The sequence below is a fragment of the Podarcis bocagei genome (genome assembly GCF_964188305.1).
Source record: "Podarcis bocagei genome assembly, chromosome: 14".
NCBI classification, from domain to species: Eukaryota; Metazoa; Chordata; class Lepidosauria; order Squamata; family Lacertidae; genus Podarcis; species Podarcis bocagei.
In genome coordinates, this window is record NC_138139.1 from 46,806,225 (window position 1) to 46,818,397 (window position 12,173).

Consider the following 12,173-nt stretch of genomic DNA (forward strand, 5'->3'; position numbering starts at 1 on the left):
TCCGAGCGGTAGAGGGCGCTGCGGGCGAGAGGAGCCGGGGGCCTTAGGCCGGAAAGGCACGCCAAGAGGAAGGAAGCGCGGAGAGGGAGAGAGAGAGACGGAGAGGCAGAGAAAGGGGCCTGGCTCGTCGTGCCTCCGCCGCGCTGTCTTCGCCTCCTCAGCTGCAGCAGCTACACGGCCTCCTGGCCTGAGGGAGCAGGTGAGGCCCGTGCCGCGAGGCAAGGGGAGGCCTTCACCGCCCGGCAAGGCCTGCGAGGGAGCGGGATGGTGGCGCGGCTCCGCCTCCCGCCTCAGGCCGGGGCTGGGGGCGGGGAGGTGGACGAGGCTCATGAGGAGCCCCCTTGTTGCTCTTTGGGAAGGGAAAGGGGTGCCTGTGGCCTCAGGGAAAGGGGGGTGGGAGGAGACAGGCCTTAAATAATGTCCAGATTTAGGGGGGGGGGTCACACACGCTAAGGGCGGTTTAGGAATATAATTAATAATAATATAGCGGCACAAGCCTTCCTGAGCCTGGATCTTGTCCTTCCGGAGGCGCGCGCGACGTGGTGCTCCTTGGTTTGACGGGTCAAGAAGAGGCTACGTCGCGGGAGGTGGTTTGGGGCAGGGAGCCGGGATGGTGCTCGGCATTCCCGCGCGGAAGCTCAAATGCGGGCGAGGCCGAAGAACCTCCCCGAAGTCCCGTTGGCACCTTGGAGGCGAGGGCAGATTGGTTTCCCGGGCGCGCGCCCTTAGTAGGTGTAGCGGGAGCTGTGGTTGCCGCCGATCCTCCTCTCCGCCTGCCTTGAAGGTGCCAGGAGGGCGTCTGGTTGAATGAGATGGATGCACGCGCCTTGTCCTCAAAGTTCTTCTGGTGGCTGGCGATGCCGAAAGGAAATGTATTAAAAGGGATGTACACGCGTGTGGAAGAACACTAGTGGGAGTTTGCACGGCTGTTTGGCAGAAAGAGAAATGCTAGCCTACAGGCGCTCGTATGTTACTACTCCCATATGGAAGTGGTGTGAATAACAGCCCATGAGGCTCTGGATCTTCAAGGAGGATGAACTTTTAGGTTGCCGAAACTTCTACCTAGGTGACTGGCATCAAAGAGAGCAACGTAATAGTATTTGGTTGAATGCTTGAGTTTTCATCAGTAGCTCAAAACTGTTAGATTTAATAACAGGCACAGAGACTTTTGAAGTTTCTGTATGGCTGCTCTCTCTTGTTGTGGCTTCCATCCCACCCCTCTGTTTCTCCCACCAGTTCAGTTTTCATGATCTCATGGCCTAGAAAGATAGCTGTGGCTTACACTGTGGGCAGATCTGAGATGTCTTGAGTCCCTTCTGTGGCATGGCCATATCTGCATTCCCCATTAGAAAGAAAGGTGTTAGCTGATGGTCCAATTCTTCTCATTTCTACTGTGCCTTTACTACTTGCTTGTTATTCTTTTGTCCTTGCTGATCCCATTTTCATTACCTTGTTACTGGAACCAATTCCCTCCTGTAAGATTAAATTGAAGAGAGATCTGTGTTCATGAGGACCCTTTGGGTTGTGGCACCCGAGATTGAGCGCCATGTCCTGTGAGACGCATCTGCCTCTCCACCCCACATCCATGTGTTGTCATTTTGACAGTCAGTTAAAACCCAGCTCCATTGTTTGGAATCATTTAATTCCCTCTTGACTGGTTGGTACTTTGCTGCTGCAGGCTTACTTTTGCTGCCCAGGTTCTGCTTATTTTTAGCATGTATGTAAACTTAAATATCTTGTAATTGTAAATTTTTTATTTGGACACTTCATGTACTGTTTGGCCTTCCTCTAAGTTTGATTAGGTTTCATTGGTGGTCCCACACGTGGACTTCCATCCCCAAGTACTTCATTTTGCTGCCTTTCTCATAGGCTTTAAGCAGACCATAAATACTGTTTTATTCCACCAAGCTTTTTATCTGTTTTATTGCTGGCCTCTTCCATATAATTTTGCCTGACATGTTTCCTTATTCCATTGTTGCATTGCCTTAAATATGAGGTAGAAGTGAAATAAGTGTATTTATACTGCTGTGTGGGCACCTTTTGGCAGCGAGGCAACTTATGAACGCCAGTAAATTAAGTAAAATGAGGCCAGCATACTTATGTGCTCTGGATTGTCCATATGTTGACAACAAAAGCATACTGAATTGTATGGGAAGCAAAACTGAAATAGAAATTGCTTTAGGAATTGCCACACAATAAACTGAAGCTGTAAAAAAATACTCTGCCAATCTGTCAGGCTTCACTTTTAGCTCATTTTTTGATGCTGCTGTTCTCCATTAAAACTGAATATATGCAGAGGCAGACCTTTCATGGGATTATTAGATTATTTTCCTATCTCAAAATGAGTGCAGTATCTTGAGTCTTCCTACTGTACCCCGAGGCAGGTTTGTTGTCTAGAACTCTCCAGTCAATTTTAAAATAGATACAGTATGTAAGAGAGACTTCTATGTACCTCAAGCAGCTTATTCTGCCCTCGTGGGCTGAACAGTGGTGGTTTCAGCCTTAAACAGTATAAAATAATGTCATATGTCTGAACCACATGACAATGCAAAAGCGTTTCTGCACTTTAAAAAAGAACAGTATAAAATAGTGACTCTGAAGAAGTTTTTTGTGCTCTCACATTTTTCTCGTAACAGTTTCAGTTTTATGTTGCAGCAATTGGAATTATTATTATTATTTGGTTTCTAGCCAAAAAAATCCTAGAGTCTAGTGGCATTTTAGTAACTAACACATTTATTGTAATAATAAGTTTCTGTGGGGCAGAACTCGCTTCCACTGATGCATGAAGTGGTTTGCCTAACTGATTTCAAACACTACAGCAGGGATGAGAAACCTGTTGGACTCCACCTCCCATCAGCCCCAGCCAGCAAAAGGCATTGTAGTCCTGTGTTTGGAGGAACACAGGTTTCCTGCCCCATGCACGACCACAGCTACCTTTATCGGGACCTTGGAAATGTGAGAGGTTATTTTAAGATTACCACGAAGAGTGACATTTTAGAAGGTTGCCTAATTCAGTGTTGACACCAATTTACTGAGAGATAAAACACAAAATTGGTACCTTCTGGTGCACCATTCTAACTTCTTTGCCCCTGCTCCTCTCTTGTGCTAATTTGGTAACAGGTTGCTTGCATCAAAACATTCCCTTTGTCAGGCGTAGTTCCTCTCTCTTGATAGTTAACAGGGTTATGCAGGGGCCCCCTTCTAAATTTGTTTTTGCAATAATGGAATAAAAAGTGACTCTTCTCAATGTGCTGGTGCCGCTCTTTGTTGTGATTGTTTGCCTAGGAATTGTCAATGATTTTATAATTGTAAGCACAATAGTTCTGTACAAGGGATTGTAGCAGCTCATCTAGTGGCTGAGAGTCTGGTGTTTACTGTTGCCTGCCTTCTTCCATGAAGCCTCAGCATGAGGAATTCCAGTGCAATTCTAAGAAACAGCTCAGAATTCTTGTGATGTGTGCAGAAGAGCAGGTGTGGGATTTCTGAGTATCTACTAATCATTTCTAATTCAATCAGTTGACAATGATGGCTCCATTTGGTAGAGGCTGCTTTGGAAGTTAATTTGGAACTGAGACTGCTGTCAATTCCTGACAAGTCAGTTCTTACCCTAAGCTTGAAAGTCAGAATTTCTATCCAAACCAGATATGTATAATTGCAGATAATTCTTTCTCTCTAAAATCAGTGTTTCTACCCCTTGCCCCCCTTTAGCTACCATAACCCACCCCCCACCCCCCACACTTTTAAACCTGGCTCACCTTTTTATTTTATTTTATGAAATGGATTTAAATTTTGTGACTTTTATTTTTTTACTTATATTGTACATATTTTTAGAAACACATATATCCTCCTCCCCAAGATCTTCATACACTGACCGATTTAGAAACACTGCTTTATAATGATTCATTCCGTTATGCTACTACTTATGGCTGCATTTCAGAAATATTTCGTTGGCCCAGTTTTTATGTACACCAAATTTAATGGTTTGTTCTTTCCTTACTAATGGGGAGAGTCTGAGTCTGCTGAGGACAGTTTACTGTTTCTACCTGTAGCTCCTCACTGAGAGGTCTTTTTCCTTTCCCACCCCTCCAGGTACTACTGAAGAGCATGCTTGGGTAGAGGCAGTTGGGGTGCATTCTGATCTGCTTACTAATGTAGTTTGTTTAGAATGAAACAAATCATGATCCCTGGTTTGATATAACGATAAGCCATGGATTGTGGGTTATTTCTCTTGTGTACTTTTAAGGAGGAACAAAGAAACCAAAGTTGTCATTAACCTGGTTATATTGTGATGTGCAAGGAGACCATACCAATCTCTTGTTGACCATTCTGGAACTGTCTGCTATGTCGTTGCTTTCGTGCATTGGGAAACAAATAATTACATGAGATTTAATTGATTTTTGTCCAATGGACGGTTCTGGAGTCTTTTTTCAACCAGTTTGGTGTATCTGTATCTATGTGCTTTTGGGTGGTGTCATGTGATAAGCCGAATTCCTTTTAAAAGTTATCTACTTATAGTTTGTGAACACAGGCTGTATTCAGTTGTAAAGGTAAACCATGGTTTAGTGTCACAACAAGCCTAGGCTTTTTGCAGGGAGGAGGTTAACTGCGGTTGAACATATTTTCTGACCCCAAACTATGGTTAATGGATTTTATTAACAATGGTTTGAAGTTGCTTTTTTGTTTTTTGTTTAATTGCAGTTAAACTAACCACAGGTCTTCGGAATTTGAGCAACATGGCAAACTGTGGTCACTCAGAAATTGCAGTGAAAGCTTCCACATTCCTTCTTGCAGCCGTGCCTGAAGAGGAAGGGTGTGTGGGGGAAGCAGTTGAGCTCAGGAGAGAGGCTAGGCTAATTCCTGTAGCACCAAGCTTTGGTTTAGTGAACTAACCTATAGCCTGTATTTTTCAGAGATTAAAATTGTTCTTCTCGTCCATAAATTACTCCCAACAGCTTGATATACAAGTCAACGACCCGCTGTCATTTCTGTTGCAGAAGCTGCACGCTGAAGAATTGGGTGTTCATGATAACATGTCCAATGTTTCCGTGGATAGAAGCATCAGACTGCAGGAGATTAAGAAAGGGCTGCAGTTTATACAGTAAGACCTTGGTGACTGGAAACCTGTGTGGTGGATGGGTTATGTTTGGTCGGTAGCATTGGTTTAAATTAACATGATGCTTTAGAAAGGGGGGGGGGTTGTCATATCAAACAATTAGCGAGCTTTGCCCTTTCAGAATAAACACATGAGCAGCGCAATGCTTGAAACTGGCTGTGTCCCATGTGCCTTTGAGAAGAATGCTCCTTAGGTTGCAATCATGTGCTCACTTACTTGGGAATAAACCTGTCGGACCCAGTGCGACTGAACTTCTGAGTAAAGATGCAGACGATTGTGCTGTCTGTCTTGGTTTGTCCAGGCTCAGCAGCATCACTGTAGGCAGTATCATGTTTCCATCTCCTTTCCAATTTTTTTTTGGGGGGGGGGAGGAGGGAGAGGGTTTGGGTGTAAATAAATTAAAATTCTCAAGTACAAAGGTAGTTTTCCTCTGCACATGCAGAGGGATGCTGAAAAGCCTTCCCCACACGGATGAGGCTCAAGGGGGCCCCCCCAGCTTGTATTAAATTGTGGGTCTCCGTCAAAGAGACATGCTCCCCCTTCAGCCAGAGCAATGCCCTGGAGCATTGCTAAAGAGCATCTCTGCTTCGAGGAAAGCTCCCTTTCAGTCTTTTTCAACGTTATCCCTATGGTCAGGGTTATTGAAGCCATATGCTTTTCTCAAACAGCCACTGAGGTCAGTTCCTGATGCTTCAGTCAATATATAACAGGGATGAAAATCCACAGTTGAGGTCTTGAGATTTGGCAACTCGGCCCTCTGAGTCTTCCTGCTTTTGTCCTCTTCTCTTTTTCTCTGAAACACCTTCTAAAATAGCTTGATGATCTAACATAGGTATGACCCTTCGGATGTTGCTTAACTACGTTTTCCATCCTCCCTAGGCATTTGCCATGCTTGTGGGGACTGATGAGAGTTGTAGTTCAGCAGTATCTGAACCCACCTGGACCCTGCGATCATCATCTGAGGCCATTCTTCATGTGCCTCCTCCATAAGAGGTCTGGAGGGTGGCAACATGAGAACGGGCCTTTTTTGCAGTGGCTTCCCGTTTGTGGAATGCTCTCCCCAAGGGGACTTACCTGACCATTACCGTATTTTTCACTCTATAAGACACACCTAGTTTTTGGAGGAGGAAAACAAGAAAAAAATATATTCTGAATCCCAAAAGCCAGAATAGCACAGCGCTCCCTCTCGCTGTTCTGTCTTCTGGGATAGCTGTGCAGCCTGCATTCACTCCATAAGACGCACACACATTTCCCCTTACTTTTTAGGAGAGAAAAAGTGTGTCTTATAGAACGAAAAATACGGTACATATCTTTAGGCACCAGGCAAAGACATCCATGTTCTCCCAGGCCTTTGGCTAATTAAACAGTCTATGGCCTTTTCAACTGTGTGTGTATATATATATTGTTTTTGGTTGTTATTGTGGTATGTATTTTTGTGTTTTTACATTGTAACCCGCCCTGTGATCTTCAGATGAAGGGCAGTATAGAATTTTACTTAATTATTAATGATATTCTGGAGGGCCACAGGTTCTCCATGTCTGATTTAACATAAAATACTTGTGTGTGCATGTAAATATTTTATTTTCAAGTGTCAAGAACACTTCACGTACATTATCTTAGTAGCCCTTTCCACAATAGTGTCCATAGGCAGGACACTGTTATTGGGTGTAAGCCCTCAGGCCAAGAGGATAGTGTTTTGCTTAAGAGTGCATGGCTGAGATGAGATCTGCAATGGGTATTTCCTCACTTGAAGGTCACACTCTTAGCCAGTAGTCTTAACTCTGGGCTCAATGATTTCTACAGCATTTTTGAGCTATGCAGAGCTTTCCAGACCCTGTCGTCCAAAGCAGATGCTGCACTTAAAGGTACTTTTAAAAAATAGTCCGCTGCTCTTCAGGACCCAGTTTGCCACTGGCAAGAACTTATGTGACTATTGCGGTGGATTCCAGAGTGTAGCTATGATAATTGGTTGCATTTTAAAAGCTCCACAGTCTTCTGATCCATTAGCCTAACTGATCAATTGAGGGATAAACTCTGGACTCTGCAGATTGCTGAAAACTGAGCCCAGAAGTTGCAGAGACTAGAAAGTCAGTTGATGAGACATACATTACCTTTAAGAATGGAAACATTTATGTATTACTATTCCTATATCTGACTGGCAAGTTTTTTGGATGTGTAAACCTCTCTTTGAACAAGACCTGGGTAAGATCTGACTCTCTGTGTTTTACTCTTCCCTCCCCCCCAGGTCTACTTTACCTTACCCAGGGACTCAAGAACAATATGAGGTAATGGTGTTTGTTTATGAACTTCTCTACCAGAGGCATAGGGGACTCTGCAGTGGGTGGGAGTCATTACTTTCTTTGAACTTGTAAAACGTGATTTAAATCCTTCCTTTATTGTTTGGTCATGCTTGGTGAAAAACATCACTATTCCAGTTTGATGTGAGGCAGCTCACTGAGAGAGATCCAGAACACGATGGTGAGGATAGCAATATACCTCTTGCTGTGATGTAGAAAATAGGCAACAAATGTCAAAGGTTTGGTGTATTGCTCTACTCACCACTGCAGGGAATTTGGCCTCCTTCTGCAAAAGTTTCCCTTCCTCTAGTGTATTGCCTTTCTTCTGTCCTAGAACCTGATGTCACTTCTCCTAAACCAGGGGTAGGCAACCTAAGGCCCATGGGCCACAAGCGGCCCGCGGGGGTCGTTTAACCAGCCCCCGAGCCGCCCCCGAACTGAGCTGCCCACTTGACAAGTTCCCGCGCTCTGTGTTAAACTGGTGCAGCTCGGTGTGGGGACTTGCTTCCGCGGTGCTGGAAACCGTGTCTGTGCATGCGCAGATGCCAGAAATCACAGACGTGTGTGCTCATGCACGTGCGTGATCCGGCCAATGGAGGGATCTCCGCCGACCCCTTGTCCTAAACCATGGAGGAGGCCCTGATCCTGTGCTGCTGTTTTTACCTTTTTAATCTCCTGGTTTTTCTGCTCGACTGCTTTGTCAGCAGTTCCTGCTAAGGGACTTCAGTCGTAATTGCATCAGAAGGGGCTGGTAAACAGCTGGTGCTGCTTGCAAAAAAAGACAGCTAGTCCCACTTTAGAAGGTGACTATTGCATTTTTGAAGGTATGAATCTGCCTAGGAGCACGTAACGCAAAATTGTGAAATGTTCTCTTTGCAGAGGCGTGTTTAGCATCTTTATTCTACAGCTTACCCTCACCTTTGATAGTTAAGGCGTTTTGTTTTAGGGGACCAACCTCCCTTGTATAATCGGTATAATTTTGTCTTGTTTTTGTTTGGAGTTGCTTATTTTTTTACAATTGTATTATTGTACTGTTGTAACTTGCCCTTGGGACCTCATAGTGCAGGGCAGGTAAGAAATCTAATAAATTCATTTTCTTTTTTTAAATGTGTTTCAGATATTTATACGAGAGCTTGTTAAAAATCTGTTTAACGAAGGGAACGATGAGTACCGTGAAGGCAAGTGGGAAGGATCGCTGAACCACTACTCAGAAGCCTTAAACATAGCAGATTATGCCAATTCTGAAGGGATTCACATTTCTGACGAAATATTAGAGAAGCTGCATGTTAATCGCATAGCATGTTATTCAAAGAAGGTGAGTGGTGTGTGGACACCAGAAGGGTGGAAAAGATTTTTTATTATTATTAATAAGTGCTGTATTAAGAAACTGGGCAGATGTTGCCAAGCCTGATCAAGAGCTGAATTTCCTTTCTGAAAAGCTATTGAGGGATGGTTGGTCAGCAGCTTAAGGAACCACTTGTCACAGAGGCTTAAAATTTTTTTTTGCATCTAGTTTAACCTATCGGGGACCACGTGGTACCTCTCAGGGAGCTGGATTTTAATTTATGATCCAGCCCAGGAATAAAGCTTTGATACTGAAAGCTGTCAGATTCTTGCTTCGTGCTTAACTGCTAAGTGATGGAGGTGGAAAGCTTAGCTGGGGTTTCACAACATGAAATACCACTTATCTTTTTGTGATCAGAAGAACTCAGAGATCCAGCATTTCTGTGGTTCATTTCCCTCCCTGGTCTTCCACATGTTGCCACCTGTTAGGGATTGATTAGCTGCTTGTGCGTAAAATCGTGCTCCCTCAGAGTTTGTGCGACCCCACAAACCTCAGTGTGTGACGGAGCTCCTCAGACATGTCTGCTCTAGTCACTAGTAGAGTCCGACAGTGGCTGTCTGCGGAAGCGTTTCCAGCAAAGGAGCTCCTTAACGGAAACGCGTCTCCTGGACTCACGGCGTGACAGTTTCCGGCGAGGTGTAGGTCTCCCTATGTGAGACTCAGATACCTCCCCACTGTTTTCGCTGGAAGCGTCCCTGAGCCCTCCCTCCTGCTCACATTCCCTCAGAGAATCACTCCTCCCCCTGCTGGTGCCTGCTTCAGCTGTTGAGTCACTTTCTTCCTCCCTGAGCCCCTCCACCACCTGATGCTCCGATGGCAGTTCCCTGACATCCACCTCCCCTCCAGGGCCCCCCTCACCCCCTCCCATTACCTCCCCTCTGGGAGGTGAAGGGCTAAAACCCCGAAAAGAATCTTCCTCATCTTCAGACGTCTCGAACAACTCCCTCCATCGATCGTCGTCCTGGCTCGCTGAATCCTCTTCCTCTTCAGAATCTGGGAACCCCTCCAACTCCTCTTCCTCATCGGTGGTGGCAAAGTATTCCCTTCGGAACCTCGCTACAGGCTGAGGTTTACGTGGGAACCTCTGATGAAAAGTCTCTATTAAAACTTCGTCATTGACATCCTCTGCCCTAACCCAGGTGTTTTCCGACTCCGGTTCCCCTTCCCACATTACCAAATACTCTACTTGATCTCCCTTCCACCTGGAATCAAGGATCTCCGCTACATGGTAGCTGTGTTCCTTCTCCTCCATTGCTGGTCCCCTAGTGACCCTCCCTTCACTGTCTCCTCTATACGGTGACAGCAACGACCTGTGAAAAACTGGGTGCAGCTTCATGTGGTTCGGTAACCGGAGTCTGAAAGCCACTGGGTTGACCTGCTGCATGACTTCAAACGGACCCAGCCTTTTGGGTCTTAACTTCTTACAACCTCCTTTGAATGGCAACCCTTGGGTTGACAGCCACACCTGGTCCCCCACCCTAATGCTTTCACCTTCTCTTCTGTTTTTGTCTGCCTGCCTCTTATATTCCTCCTTAGCCCTGTTTAAGTTGAGTTGGAGCTGGCGATGAATCGCTTCCATTTCTTCAACGAACTGTTCTGCAGCTGGAACGCTCCAGTTCTCCCCTTCCCCCCCTGGGAAGGCTCTGGGATGGCACCCGTGATTAGCCAAAAAGGGGCTCATCCCCGTGGACACGTTCTCTGCATTGTTGTAGGCAAATTCTGCCAACGCCAGCTTCTCCACCCAATCATTCTCTCTGTCATTAACGTAACACCTCAAATATTGCTGGAGAACCCCATTTGCTCTTTCCGCCTGCCCGTTGGTTTCTGGATGACGGGCCGTTGAGAAATTAACCTCTACATGCAGTAAGCTCATGAGCTTCCTCCAGAACCTGGAAGTAAATTGTTTTCCCCGGTCTGAAACCACCCTCAAGGGGGCGCCATGCAGCCGAAACACATTCTCTACAAACAATTTGGCTGTTTCTTCTGCTGTGACCGCATGTGAGCAGGCTATAAAGTGGGCCATTTTAGTTAACAGGTCTACCACCACCATGATGGCTGTTTTCCCTCTAGACCTTGGCAGATCAGTCATGAAATCTATTGCCACTGCTTCCCACGGTCTTTCAGGTGTGGGCAGTGGTTCTAATAAACCAGCCGGCGCCCGCCTCTCCCCCTTGGCTCTTTGGCATTGTTCACACCCTCTCACATACTCCCGCACATCTTCCCTGACCTTGGGCCACCAAAATTCCCTAGTAACCAGCCACATGGTCTTGTGTTGCCCAAAATGCCCTGCTGTGGGACTATCGTGCAACTGCTTGAGTACCTTCTCCCTCAATTCCCCTTCGGGTATATATAACGCTCCCTTGTAATACAATGCCCCATTTCTCTCCTCAAAACCACCGGGTTTGTCTTCCTCCCTCCTGAGACCCCTGAGTTTGTCCTGGGCGTATGCATCAAGCACCGTACCCTCTACCAATTCCCTTTGTCCCACCAAAGTCGCCCCACACACCCAGCGATCCTCTGGGATGATATGGGTTTCTTCAGGTGCTCCCTCCCCCTCCAAATATTCAGGTTTGCGTGAGAGAGCGTCCGCCCTAACATTCTCTGGGCCTGGCACGTAACAAATCTCAAAGTTAAATTTGGAGAACTCCTGGGCCCATCTCAACTGCCTTTGGTTGAGCACTCGCGCAGTTCTCCAATACTCTAGATTTTTATGGTCCGTGCACACTTGCACCTTATGTTGTGCACCAATTAGCAGATGCCTCCATCTCCGGAACGCCTCATGAATCGCAAGAAGTTCTCGGTCGTACACCGTGTAGTTCCTCTCGGATTTGTTCAGCTTTCGCGAAAAGAAGGCACACGGTCGCCACTCTGACTCCTCCTTTCCCGGCTGCAGAAGAAGCACCGCCCCTATGGCTCTGTCAGATGCGTCTGTTTCGACCCTTAGCTTCCTTTGTAAATCCACATGCAGAAGTTGTTCTTCAGAGGCGAAGGCCCTTTTCAGCTCCTCAAACGCTCGCTCCGCCTCCGCCGTCCATACAAACTTCTTTTTACTGCTGAGACAGTCAGTAATGGGCGCCGTCAGATGGGCGAAGTTGCGGATGAACTTACGATAAAAGTTTCCAAACCCTAGGAACCTCTGCACATCCTTCTTGGTTTTTGGTGTTTTCCAGTCCAGCACCGCCTGCACCTTGCCTGGATCCATGGCCAATCCCTTGTCTGACAGGCGGTACCCCAGGAATTCCACCTCCTTGGTATGAAACTGACACTTCTCCAGTTTCACCCACAGCCTGTTGGCTTGCAGTCTCCTCAACACTTCTCTGACGTCTCTCACATGTTGCTCCTCATTCTCCGAATACACCAACACATCATCTAGGAAAGCAACGCAATTCTTGTAGAGCAAAGGGCCCAGTACATGGTT

The 12,173-nt window shown here is 46.2% G+C and overlaps 1 protein-coding gene across 2 annotated transcripts in view; it reads left to right on the plus strand.

Moving 5' to 3' along the window:
• Positions 1 to 12: 12 nt before the first annotated feature.
• Positions 13 to 12,173, plus strand: part of ZC3H7A (zinc finger CCCH-type containing 7A) — a 36,321-nt gene continuing 24,160 nt past the window's right edge. Inside the window, exons 1-4 of one of the 2 annotated variants that reach the window (XM_081169432.1) lie at positions 13 to 199; positions 4,995 to 5,098; positions 7,359 to 7,398; positions 8,528 to 8,725. In XM_081169432.1, coding sequence (XP_081025558.1) covers positions 5,031 to 5,098; positions 7,359 to 7,398; positions 8,528 to 8,725 — 306 coding nt within the window. In that variant the 5' untranslated portion in view covers positions 13 to 199; positions 4,995 to 5,030. The remainder of the gene's footprint in view (positions 200 to 4,994; positions 5,099 to 7,358; positions 7,399 to 8,527; positions 8,726 to 12,173) is intronic. The other variant, XM_081169431.1, reaches the window with a different exon arrangement.